Below are 13,471 nucleotides of genomic sequence, written 5' to 3'. Positions count from 1 at the left end.
CACAGTTTGTGACCCAGGGGAGATAATAAAGTTGTCAGAACACCTTCCAACTTTGAAGCAAGCTTTCTCACAGAGTTGGCTGTAGGATAGATGCAAACCCTTCCAGGTATGCCTCTGTTATAAATTGTGAGTCCCACCACCTTTAGCGATTCAGACTTCTCAAACCATGAACAATCCTTCCCAAAGGGAAAGCTGGAAGCAGTGCAATAAATATCTGAATTATGTTTATACTTGATTGGGTTGGGCAATAAAAGCCCTTTGTGCTGTCTTCTTGGTGTACCACGATTTAAAATTTTTTAAGACCCAGATAAGTAAAGGAGGCAGCTCTTTACCTCAGCCTATTACAAGGCAATGAGATTAGGTCACATTGGTTGAGGCATAGCAGTACTCTAGCACTGGGGGTCGGAGTAGGGATAAAATACCTTTCTTCCATAATCTTCTGGAATTTGATTCGCATCAGTTTGCCCCGTGCTCTAGCTTGGAACATGGTGAAAACTTTAGATAGTTTCTCATCTCTCATTGCTTCCAGTTGGCCCAGAAAGCCAGCTTTAAAAAACACCTAAAAGAGATAAGTCATTAAACGTTAGTTCCACTAATAATGGGTACTCAGCAAATGTCTGCTGAATGACATTGTGAGTAACTGATGTGTTCCTTGGAACAACTTTATCAATTCTGTTTCTTGTTAAGTTTTATTTAATGTGTAAATCCATATCCTAGAAAGTTTGGTTTTATAAACCTAAAATTTGCAAAAAACATTTTATTTAATCTTCTGGTTATATTGGTTGCTTGAGAATGTACACTATTCTCCCCCTATCTATTAATAACGTCTCGGTTGTTTAGTGAACCTGGTTTAAATTTTAAGATGGGCCCAGGCACGCAGTGCTCCAAAGTGCCAGGCACGGGTGCTGTAAAGAGCCAGATAGTACATTTTTGTAGGCTTTGTGGGCCACATGCAATCTTTGTAGGATATTCTTCTTTGTTTTTTAAACAACTTTTTAAACATGTATAACCATTTTCAGCTAGTGGGCCATATAAAAAAAATAGGCCATCGTTTGCTGACACCTGCTCTGGAGGAAGGCACTTTTGTCCTAGGCATCAAAGAATCCACATAACTATTTTTTTCAAGAATAATTAGTAACAAGCAAGGTGAAGTGAGTGAGATGCGTAAGGCAAAGGTTTTATGCACACACTCAGTGTGCCTCCTAAAGTCACCTCACACAGCCTGAGAGTGACTGCCTCTCAGCCCCACTTGTGCAACCCTGAGAATGAATAAATGCCTCCTGAAAATTTGTGCCTGAAGAGCCTCACTTGCCTCATGTCAGTCCTGGCCCAGAAAACAACTAAACACACAAGGAAGCAAGGCACTGCTAGTGAAAATCTGCTGCAGCAACTAACAGCAGAAACTCACTCCAAGGTTCTCAAAATGTGGGAGTCAAGTAATGTTTTATAACCATGTTCTGCAGTGTTTCTTTTCTGTAAATTCTTCACCCTGGATCCTCCAACTCACTTTCAAATAATTTAATCCTTATATGGATGTCATTAGGAACACCCTGATGTTGACTGCCAGATAAAACCAAATCTATTAGTCAGAAGTTTCCCAAAATAACTCATATGTGGGTCATACCAATATTATCTAAGATGAAGTAGAATTTAGAAAATCACATTTAAGGAAGTTGGCTTTGGATTAAGTTTTTGGATGATGAGTTTGACGTTAAAGTTATTAAATTACTCAGATAGTCTTCTAGAATTTATTCCCTAAAAGAGTGCTGCGGATGAATTAGTTCACATACAGACAAGCAGTTAACTTCGGGAAGTTGATTCACCTTGTTCTAGCTCTGATATGTACACACATTTTCTAGCACCATAAGGTTGATTCAGTATTTTATATTTTGGCACAAATTTGCTTAGATGACTAATTATAAAAATGTAAATGTAGTTAAGACTGAGGGTTAAGAAGCTTTGAGTTTTCTTTCTCAAACAGCACTGACGTTTCCACCTTCAGCTGAGTTCTATTTGTGCTATTTGTGGCCACAAGAGCTGAAGAATGCCTTATAATTGAGCATTCACAGGTATTTTAAGATCCACACTCTTTCCACCCACCCTTCACCAAATGCATTCTTTGCAGTTTTCTGGTTACCTTAGTGATTCCAAATTGGTACTGTGTATGGTCTATCTCTAAGGAGCCAAGTAGTTCTTCAGCTGCTTTTCTGCTGCTCACAAACTTGTTCTTTGGAAAGGTCCTTGGGTTCAGAATACAGTACCTAATTTAAAATAAATAAAGAATAAATCTTGGAGTCAGGGGATCATATGATTCAAATAAAGACTAATCTGGACAAGTGAGGTAAGAGTAGATATAGACTTCTACCTCTCCTGCCAATATGTTCAATTTTCACAGAACTCTTGGTAACAATAATGAGAATACAAACAATAATCCCATACATTAGTATAATAGTTTGTGCTTTTCACAGTGCTTTAAAGACAACCTCATTTAATTATTTGCTTAACTAGGAAGAGAGGGACTGGGAGGAGAAAGGGAAGGAGGGAAGCACACATAAGTATCTCACTGTATGGACAGGAAAAACGGAAAGCAAAAACATTAAATGTCTTTTCCGAGATTCCTTCACCCTAACGGTGAGTTGATGGAGAAAGAGAAATATGCCTCTTAATTCTGAGACAGGTATTCTTTCTACTCTACCATATTTTGCTCAAATTGGCTTGATGACCTACACTTTATACTTTTAGAGTTTGGGGAATAGAAAGCAAAGATGCCTCTCCTACCTTCTGCCACACACCCTGCTGGCTTCCTTCCTTTTATGGGCTTGCTAGCTTAGTGACAGCTTGCATGGATGGCAGCTACAATTAAGTATATACAGCACTTCAGAGATTCAATTCAGCCTCCATATCTTTCTTCTGTATATATTTCTTCTATATGTGGGTATATTATCCATTAATAGAAATTGAAGGATATTACAGCTACATGGATGTTGGATTTCAGGGGAAATAATAATGGAACTCTGTCATCATATATCTCACCACCCCCCAAACACATCGATTTGCAGGCCTGGAGGATGTCAACCAAACAAACAATGCATGCCTAAACACTTGGAAAGAGAGGGAAACAGAATGGACTGCCTCAGGCTCCTTGGATTCTGGAACTTATGTTTACCTTTGCTTAAAATCAGCATATGGCAGTCGGTTTGGAAAACCTTTACAGCATATCTGAATTCCTTCCAAGACACCATTACAACGCAGCTGCTGTAAAACCAAGTAAGGGTCCATCACACCTGAAAAAGAGAGTCATGTTGGGTCTGTGCCTGAAAAATGATTACCCCAGATTTTGTCCTAATTGTTGCATCTTGGGTTAAAAATAAAGAGTTTGAATTTAGTGTTCTCTACATGACAGGTCGTAGAAGTTCACTCACTCCCAGCCTGATGGTACTCACAATACCCATCCTATTATGTAGGAGTCTCCAAATATGATTTACTTGAAATTGTTTTTAACATTGAACAAGCCCATTAGTTCAGTTAGATAATATTTTATAAGCAAATACTCCAGGAAAATGAAAAATAGATTGTATTTTTTGCTAGAATGTAAATGGCTGGTATCACATCCATTTGCCAACCATAAACCAGAGAGAGAAGAGGATAAAAACACAAAAGGGAACTGCTAACTCCTCTGAAAGGAGAAAGGGGATTACGAGGAGGGGGAATAAAAAGAAAGAGAAAAATGGGCACAACCACAAAATTTTGTTTACAATTTTGTTTAGGAAGGACTTGGCCACATCCCAGCCTTTATTCTCCCCTTGTTATCTTGACAGCACCTACATTTTATTTTGTAGTATGAGCATCATTCTTTCACTTCCTCAGCCTTTGAAAAAACATCCAAGAAGCCACTATATCTGGTCCTCAGCAAATCTGGAAAAATCCAAGGAGCACTCCTCCTAACACAAAAACCTAATATGGTATTATAAGAAAAATGGAAAAAGATGACTCTGTCTATGCCCAAGGTCACAGAGATAAACATAAACTATATGCCCACATTCCTGTACTCCAATCCTTTTCATGGACAGAAACAGATTTCCATAAGAAGGGACAGAAATGAAGTCCTATGATGCCTTAAGATCAAACACATTCATTCCCTTAAGTACACTTGAAGAACTGTTTTGATTAGATCATGAAGCTTTTCTTGTGACTTTGTCTTATGACTTTAAAAAAAGAAACCTGCTGAAATCAGAGCTGACTTGATGGGATGCAACTCTAATAGGTAACAAAATTGCTCCAAAATAGAGGCAGCTAATTAGATTCCTTGCTAGATGGAAGCAGTATCCCTAGATGCATTCAGAAACCCAGCTGATAAGAAACAATGAGCCAAAAGCACACAGCCGTGAATGAACATGAAGTGTTTGCATTGCAAAAACTCAAACTGCAGCATCATTGTTTGGCATCACACTTTCCCAAAATAGGCCACAGACTGTCAAGATCGGGGCCTTAATTACAGGAGGTTAATAAAAATGCAAGATTCTACAGAACCTCAGAAGTCAGAATCAGCAACATCTGGCTACATATTCCACGGGTGGTTAGTGCTCTGAAGACATAAGTGCTGTCATATATATACTCCTTTGAAACTAAGAGCCTCTGACCAAAGCTCTGTTGAGGCCTGTAATTCCAAAGAGATGGCTGGGAATCTTCAAATCCATGATGTAAGAAAAGCATGTATTTAAATTAATACCAGTAAAAACTTTGTTTTGGGGCTGGCCCCGTGGCTCACTCGGGAGAGCGCCGTGCTGGTGGAGCCAAGGCCGCAGGTTCAGATCCTATATAGGGATGGCCGGCGCGCTCACTCACTGAGTGTGGAGCAGACCACACCGTGCCGAGGGTTACGATCCCCTTACCAGTTAAAAAAACAAACAAACAAACAAACAAAAAACTATCCATCACCCAGAATTACATACCAAAGCAATGGGGACCATTAGCAAGAGGGAAGATGTCGGTGGGGAAGGAAGACTAGAGGGAGTTCTTAACAATTAGAAACGAATTTAAGAACTGTCTTTATGGTCAGTTTACGTAACTCAGACCAAATAATTTTTTTTATGCTGAAATGTCTACCTCAATCTCCTAGTTGATTATTCAATCCCTTTTTATTACACTTTGCCCTTGTAGACAATGGCATAGGAGTTCATCCACATTTTAGCATAAAATTTAAAGAGAAATTTAAATGGTAATATCAAGCACACTAATATTACCCAGTTGAGCCTGCTTTATAAAATCCTTTTGTATGTCCACTTGACTCTCAATTCAAAGGCAGTCGTGAGAAGGTTCTGAAGACCTCACTTTCAACTTACTTTCACTTTTTTTTCTGAAAATCTACCTTTATATAAAAGGGATCAGTAAATGTTTCTTAAAAAAAAAACAACAAAACATTCAACATGGCTGAAATAAAATGTATTTCCTAGAGTGGATTACAAAGAAGTCTAGTTCTTACCTGGCATCTTGTTTGTGTTGGGTTTTATGCATCTCACAAAATGAGGTGCTGTTGATTTCAGATTCGTCATCAATTTATCTATGTTTTCCTAAAATGGAGACCAAAATAAACATAAAATCACTTTGAAAATCACAAAAACACCAATCTACTTCACAAATGTCTCCAAATCTATCAACTTAATCTTACAGACAAGATACATACCAACAGTGAAATAATGAATTCAGCATTCTTTGCTGCTTACCAAATGCACATTCTTTCTTTCCTATGGCAAGTCATTATTTTTCTGACAAAGTTCCATTGTGAATCACCTCTACTTGTTTTGAATTTGATAGCAATAACTTGTGACTGGGCAATAAAATGTCTAGAAGAAATAAATTGTTTCTCAAGTTGTCTCTCTGTGGAAGATTCTCTTGAAGCAGAATCTGAGATGGGAGTTCTGGATCAAGGGACTTATTTGGAGAGTGAGGGAAGCAGGGGAGAGCAGGGTGAAAAGAAAGCAATGGTGTGGACTCAGTTCAGTCTGATCCCCACAGGAGCTGTGAGCACAGAGGCACCAATTGCACCAAAGTCGGTCCCCCTCTCAAGACAAGAGAGAGACCAAAGTCTGGAGGGGAGGGCAAAGAAGCAGCTTAGCTTCCTATTTGGCCAAGGCCGATTCTGGCAACAGAATTGTTGGCAACAACATTGTCATGAGCCAATATTCACATCAGCTGGAAGACATGTGCAGGGATGATAAGGGGGACCTAGGTGGGGCCCCATAGTGTCCTCTAAAGCCCTTAATAATATGAAGATGATAAGGGGACCTAGGTGGGGCTCTATAGTGTCCTCTAAAGCCCTTAATAATATGAAGATGATAAGGGGACCTAGGTGGGGCACTATAGTGTCCTCTAAAGCCCTTAATAATATGAAGGAAACTTCTACTTTTCCCACTTGACTAACTTCAGATACTTTATCCTTATTTGAAGATGTGAAATTTCAAATAAGTAATAACATACACAGATTTTGAAGCAGTTAATATATGACTAGTGTAATTAAAAATTACTTTATGCAGAGACGTAACCGTTTGGAATGAAACTCTTTTCCTGCGTTTCTTCTCCCCAAACTGTACAGCTAAAAAAAAAAAAAAAAAGAGTAAGAAAAAGACATTTAAAAAGAAGCTCTTTTTTGTCACATTATCACACCCTCCTGATGGAAGCATAAATTCATCAAAGTTCTAGAAACAATATGGCAATATCTACCAAAAGCTTCAAAAATATTTATGTCTCCACAGAAAACGTCTATTTTGGGTGCTTTCCCTTAAGAAAATAATCAGACAACTGTGCAAAGATATTCACTGAAGCATTATTCAATCCCTGCAAAAAAAAAATTCAGCAAAAATAAAATTAATCAATGTCTTTCAGTAGGATTGGTTATTGGTTAACTAACGAATATTAATTGATTAATTAAACTGTGAAGGAGACACTGTAACCTTTGAAAATGATGATGGGGATCCATACAGTTAGTGTGGAAATATTTCTAGGATCTATTTTAAGAAAAAAAGTAGGTCACAAAACCTATATTTTGTACATTACGATCCTGAGTGTGTGTACATGTTTTTGAGTGTGGATGCATTATGGATGACTATAAACATAAAAAAAAGTTGGAAGGCATATATACCAAAATGTTAACAGTTGTTCTCTCTCTATGTAATTTTTATGTTCCTCTTTTTAGTTTTTCTATATTATCTGTGTTTTTGGCAATCCTCATGTATTACTTTTATGATTTATAAAAAATAATAAATCTATTTCCATTTTCTTGAAGCAAAAGAATCTATGCTAAGCCAAAGCCAAACTGTTTTACAAACACTTCTGTAGTGCGAACTTACTAAAATGTACAACAGCAGCAACAACAAAATGCGCAGGAAACCTGGAGAAAATGGGCTAGTTGTCAATATGAAAAGCTAATAAAATATTCTCTGGGCCTGAGTAGCAACTGTGCAGAGGCAGATGTCATGAAGCTTAATCACTAATGTCCTTTTGATGCTCCCCAGGTCCTTTAAGTGAATCATTTGACCTCTTTGTACTACAGTTTCTTCATCTATGAAAAGGGAATAATACTGCCTTCCATTAATTTTTTTAAAAGAATTTTAACTCTGTTTTAAAGTTCTTAGATTCCCCAGAAGAAAGTATAATTATTATGGGCAATTAAGTGTTCGGATGAGTCAGAAACTTGGAGTTCAGCATTTTCAGGGAGTGCTTAAAGAATTACAAAAAAAGGACATTATGGACAATTCTTCTCTTCTGGTTCCAAAGAACACAGCACACACCCTAAAGAGTTAGAAGATTATTTCCTCTCTAATTCTCTTCTTGAACCACTCTCTGATCTCTTCTGATCAGAGAATTACTCAATTGGGAGCCATAAACTTATGTGGCCACTATCTAAGAGACTTCCCAGAAGCACTTTAGAAGCTATTAGAATCAGGCACTGCCTGAGGATTAGCAGGGTCGACACAATAGCTTCCATTTCTCAACCTCCCCTTGAGGCAGACCCAGAGGATTTCAGGCATGCTCCTGAATTATGTCATCATGTGCTGATGAAGCCAGGAAATGCTAAGTTCTCTCTCTACTCTCTGACCATGTCATTAGGAGTCCCAAATCAGCCAGAGAGGCGCCAGGAGTTAAAAAGAAGCTGGGGGTAAGATAATAGGAGGGTGAGAAGGTTAGGAAAAAGGAGTACATGCCCTGTTTGTTCTCCTACAGAGCAGCTAGTACACTTTGTCCCACTGTTGCCATGGGGGGAAATCTGAACCCAGGCTGGCCAGATTTTCCATTTTTCAAGAATTTCTAGTTTTCAAAAGAAAAGGGAAATCCAAACACACATGTGAAATCTTCTGATTTCATAACCTGTATGAATCAAACAAAACATGTTTGAAGGCCAGGTTCTGGCCAGGGGCTGTCAGTCTGTGACTTTTGTTGTAAATCATGGAACAGTTCCCTCTGTAGTCAGCATTAGTCCAGTCTTAAGGCTGGTGTTAGCAACTTGGGCTCAGCATCTTCAAATCCTTTGTGTAATGGTGCAGAAGTCTTCAATGTATCCTAAATGAATGCAGCCTGTTCACCTCTCATTTTGGGAGACGGCAAGAGTGGAAGAGACCCTAGGCTAGGAAACAGAAGTCTTGCTTCATACCTGGGCTTTGCCATTTAGTAGATACAAGAAATTCAGGACACTACTCGTTCCTGAGATTCCCCTTTGTATGTATCTGAAAGGGCCATGGCAAGGATTGAATAGGATAATGTATCTAAAATTGCTTTGTAAATTACAAACTACTAAACAAGATTAAACAGGCATTTGTACATGCTGGAGGCTATAATTGAACAAATCAGACATAATCCCTGCCGTCATGAAGTTTATAATAACCTCAAGTGCACAGAGCCCTGAGAAAGAGAATTTCTAGATATTTGAGGAATATAGATGTATATTGGTGGGGGGAGGGGCTTATTTCCTCAAAATCATTCATCAAAACATGGTATTTTTGTTCTTTCTCCGCAGCTAGGTCAAGTAGAAGTTAAAAACAGGCCAAGAACAGACTCCTTGAAATATATCTATCTTAGATTCCCGGAAGAATCACCAGCCTTAAGACAACAAGGCTAATAAGAGGGGATGACTCAGACCACTGGGAGCAGAAACAGATGTCACAGGAAAGAAGCAAGGACTTCAGTAAAAGCTGGGATAGCCATGGGTTTCATTCTGAGGCTGGAAAATCAAGGCAGATTTTGTGACTCACCACTGTCAGCACTGACGTAATTTTCAAAAAGGCTTGCCAGGACTCTGTTGGCAGATTTCTGAAATACAGCCACCACCGTTTCATTAAGAAGGTCTTTGTTCTTTTCAAGCCAACCACTGATGTTATAAGGAACCTTTGGAAAGGCATGTATTTTAGGTAACAAATGGGGGAAAAATGCATGAATTAACATAGCAAATTGTACATTACTCAAACAGCATCACAAATACTGTGGGTCCTTCAATTTTAAATCAGTTTGAAGTAACAGTACTAGGTAATACTCCAGAAGTCCATTGTGCAGCCCAAAGAGATTTTCAAGCTTTGCCATTTACATTGCCAAAAGAAAAAAAAAAAAAAAAAAAAAAGAAGTGGGAAGAAGAGGAAAAAAGAAAAAAAGAGAGAGAAGAAGCAGGAGAGAGGGGGAGAGGGACAGAGAGGGAGGAAGAAGGGTCAAATGGTATTTCCAGGAGAAGCAATTGACATCAGCAGTCCTTCATAGGCAAGAATAGATAAAATAATCCAACTTTCCCTGACATACAGTGAACGTTCAAAAAAAGCATTAGCACTTACAATGTTATTTTACTGTAAATATCATTATAATCAACATGTCAGGATATCAAAGAAGAGAACTATAAGCATATCTGTGTACATTTGGCAGGTCATTTTTAGATGAAGTACCATTTTATCCTTTATCAGTTCTTTTTTTTTTGTTCCACCCAGAATCACTAGCCAGAAACAGAAAAGCAGGAAAAAAGGGCACACACAGCAGCGGGGAAATGAGGAGAGGCAGTGAGGGTCATTAGAAACCTTTGTCGGCCGTAGTTTGGAGATCATTCCTTCACATTGACTATTTCTTTAAGGGAGAATAAAAAAAAAACTTCAATAAAAAGATCAATTAAAATCACTCATTCACACAATGTTAAGTTAAAAGGAAGGACAAAAAGGGAAAAAACCATGACTTTGATGGCCTCCATGCCTTTCTGAAGCTTTTTTGCTTTGAGATGTGGTGACAGAGTTCATTTTGAGATTTTTGACCTCTGTGCACATGCAAAGCTATTGTAGTATGGGTTTTTTATTTCCTGAGTGCTGAAAGGTTACACTACCTTTTTTCTGGAACTGAGATATATTTTGTTCATCTCTTCATTTAATCTAAACTTAAATATTATCTAATGACTCTGGCTGAGTGTATTTGAAATATTGTCAGGAAAATTCAGGGCTGGGGGTCTAGAAGTAACTTACCACTCCTGCATAATGGACAAGTTCAAAGTGAGCTTCATATTTCTTCTTCTTATCAGTCTTGGGCTTCTGGAGGTGAACCGACTTTCCAAAATGGTTGTCAAAGAGTTTGGTCTTGAAAGTCATGTCTGTAGCCTTGGGAAACATACATTCCTCTTCAAGGATGGATAGGATGCCCATTGGCTGATGGAGAGGCATATGAGCAGATTTAAAAACAAAACAAAACAAAAAATACCACTAAGAAACAGTATTTTCAGTAGGGAGGTCAGTATAAAATCTTTGCCAGGAATATAATCAGTTGACAAAGGAGGGATACTCTCTGCAAATAACTAGACAATCATCCATTCAACAAATATTTATTAACTACCTACTATTTAATACTGGTACCAGGAGGAGCTGGCATACAGTACAGCAGTGAGCCCCATACACAAAGTGCCTATCCTCAGGGTGCTTACATTCTAGTGGAGCAGACAGACAATAGGTGAACAAACAACTATAAAAAATAAATAACTTAGTTTCATGTAAGTGTTCTGAGGAAATCATGCAAAGTAAAGAGACAGAGAATGATGGAGATGGGGGGTACTGGGTGGGAGCTATTTTAGATGGGGTGGTCGGGCAAGACCCCTCTGACCTGAACGAGAACAACAACCTGAGAATATCTGTGTATAATTACTCGAGGCAAAATGAAAACTGACGAGTGCAAAGGCTTGAGGCAGAAGCACACTTGGCAAGTACGAGTTCCAGCCACAGGCAAGTGTGACAGAGCAAAGTTGGCTGGATGGAGCACGTGGTATGAGATAATGTCAGAGAGGTGAGCAGTGCTGGATCCCAAAGGCCTGAGAGGCTTTGTTAAGATGTTTGGGTTCTATTTGAAGTGTAACGGGAGGCCTCTGAAGAGTTTTAACATGAAGTGATGTGATTTGTTTCATGATTGAAAAGGATCATCGGTTGGGAACAGGGATGGGTGAAGACAAAATTTTATTATTTATTTTATTTTATTTTATTTTTTTTTAAAAGATGACTGGTAATGGGATCTTAACCCTTGACTTGGTGTTGTCAGCACCACGCTCAGCCAGTGAGCGAACCGGCCATCTGTATATGGGATCCGAACCCGGGGCCTTGGTGTTATCAGCACCGCACTCTCCCGAGTGAGCCATGGGCCGGCCCATGAAGACAAAATTTTAAAAGTTTGCTAAAGCAAAATAGAAGATGACCCTTTGCCCCAAGGACATAGATTTCACGATTCTGTACCAACCCTTTGTACCTAAGAACCATAGACTCTCATGTTTGGAAGAGACATTAAGGCTGGTCTAACCAACCTAATTTATTCTAAAAGGTTGGTTAGTTTATGCATGAATATTTTCTTGTAGAGAGAACCCCCCAACTGTCAGTCAAGACTCTGGATGGGTGATAGATTAGAATCCCTTGTTCTACATCATTCCACTGGAGCCATACAAATGGGTCTTACTCTTCTTCTGTGTGGTGGTTCATCAGATTTTTGAAACCATGTTTTTGGTCCCCCTGAGTCTATCACTCTAATATATGTACTATGGGGGGGGGGGGGTTGTTGCTGTTGTTGTTTTTTACCTCTTTTCTATATTCTCATAGACCTAGAACCTGCATTTTATAGAAGGTATATTGAAAAACATTCTACCAATAACTCTTATACTAAAGAGTTCTGGGGTACCTTCCTTCATCAAGGTGGAGAATGATGCAGAAAGTGAGGATGTGAAGTATCTAAGTGAAATCTCCACCTGTCTTGCTCCTGACGATAATGAGTTCATGAGTTCTTTGCAAAATGAGAAATGAGGAGGAAGAAGAACAGGAAAGGAAGGGGGAAGGGAGAGGGAGAATCTGATAAATTAAAGAGCGGATCCACTGGTGTAACTCTTGGAGGCACAGACTCTACCTTGCACCAGTATTTTCCTACCACGCCTATAGCCAGCCTTCAATGAACACTGGAATGAATCATTTAAAAATTTAAGCATTTCCTGAGGTGGTGTCAGTTAGGAAGCAGGAAGAGGCTTGTAGCAGAGCCTCACGAGGAGTGCAGTCCCCACACACAAGGACTGCTATTTCCCTGAGTGTTTAATGAAACCAGCTTCCGCAATGGGATGAATAAAAGTTTTATGTTAAGCAAGTAGGCTTTATAGCTCAAAATGTAACAACCAAACTGCTGAGGAGGGAAAAGTTTCTTTAGCGTCTTCTCCATTTCTTGAGTGCTCAGGAGGTGTAAAGCTTCTAATAATTATGGGGCCCTCCAGCAAATAAATTTTCAAATAGGTCAGGAAAAAAGCAATTATGTTCTTCCCCATAGCATCCATTGTCCTGTACTGCACAGTCAATGGTTTGAGTCAGTTGCCCTGACTCAGGGCATTAGTGCTCTAACCTCCCACTCTTCAGATATTATCCACTCTGCCTTCTTCTCTTGAACATCTGTCACTTTCTTACTGCTTCCACTTCTGCTGTCCTGATTCAGGACCTCTCAGTTTCTCTCCTGGACTGCTATAACAACTTCTTAACTGCCTCAACTTTAGCCTTTCCTCCCGTCCCAGATATCATACACAAACCCACCAGATTAAACAAAATCAGCTCTGACTACTCCATTGCCCAGCTCAGAACTTTCTTTGGCTCCCCATTGCCTTAAAATAAGGTATGAATTAATTAAATTCCCCTCACAATCTGATCTTCCTTTTTTTCTTCTAGGTACTTCTTTCTCTGTACTCTGTCTCTAACCAGACTGCTTAACAGGTCAGAATGTTTCCTTTGCTTTCCTGTATCTGTCTTTGCTCTTGCATGGCCCCCAACCTTCTCCCTATCTTGACCTGCTGAAATTATATTTGTTCCTTAAGATCTAGTGGAAATTTTACCCTCCTCCCCACCAGGCCTTTCTAGATTCCTACAGGCAAAGATAACTTCTGCTGTTACAATCTCTTTGGGCCTTTGTCTGTGCCTCTTTTTGCATCTATACCACACATGATTTTTTAAAATGT

General features: G+C 39.1%; 1 protein-coding gene across 1 annotated transcript in view; it reads right to left on the bottom strand.

The window, feature by feature from the left end:
• Nucleotides 1-13,471, bottom strand: part of MYH15 (myosin heavy chain 15) — a 130,598-nt gene that overhangs the window by 75,061 nt on the left and 42,066 nt on the right. Inside the window, exons 15-21 of the mRNA XM_063092013.1 lie at nucleotides 10,482-10,661; nucleotides 9,246-9,378; nucleotides 6,525-6,592; nucleotides 5,483-5,570; nucleotides 3,167-3,284; nucleotides 2,138-2,261; nucleotides 423-559 (exon numbers count right to left, since the gene is read on the bottom strand). Of these exons, the coding sequence (XP_062948083.1) occupies nucleotides 423-559; nucleotides 2,138-2,261; nucleotides 3,167-3,284; nucleotides 5,483-5,570; nucleotides 6,525-6,592; nucleotides 9,246-9,378; nucleotides 10,482-10,661 (848 nt within the window). The remainder of the gene's footprint in view (nucleotides 1-422; nucleotides 560-2,137; nucleotides 2,262-3,166; nucleotides 3,285-5,482; nucleotides 5,571-6,524; nucleotides 6,593-9,245; nucleotides 9,379-10,481; nucleotides 10,662-13,471) is intronic.

Source organism: Cynocephalus volans, chromosome 1 (assembly GCF_027409185.1).
Source record: "Cynocephalus volans isolate mCynVol1 chromosome 1, mCynVol1.pri, whole genome shotgun sequence".
NCBI classification, from domain to species: domain Eukaryota; kingdom Metazoa; phylum Chordata; class Mammalia; order Dermoptera; family Cynocephalidae; genus Cynocephalus; species Cynocephalus volans.
This window is presented reverse-complemented; position numbering and strand designations above follow the sequence as displayed.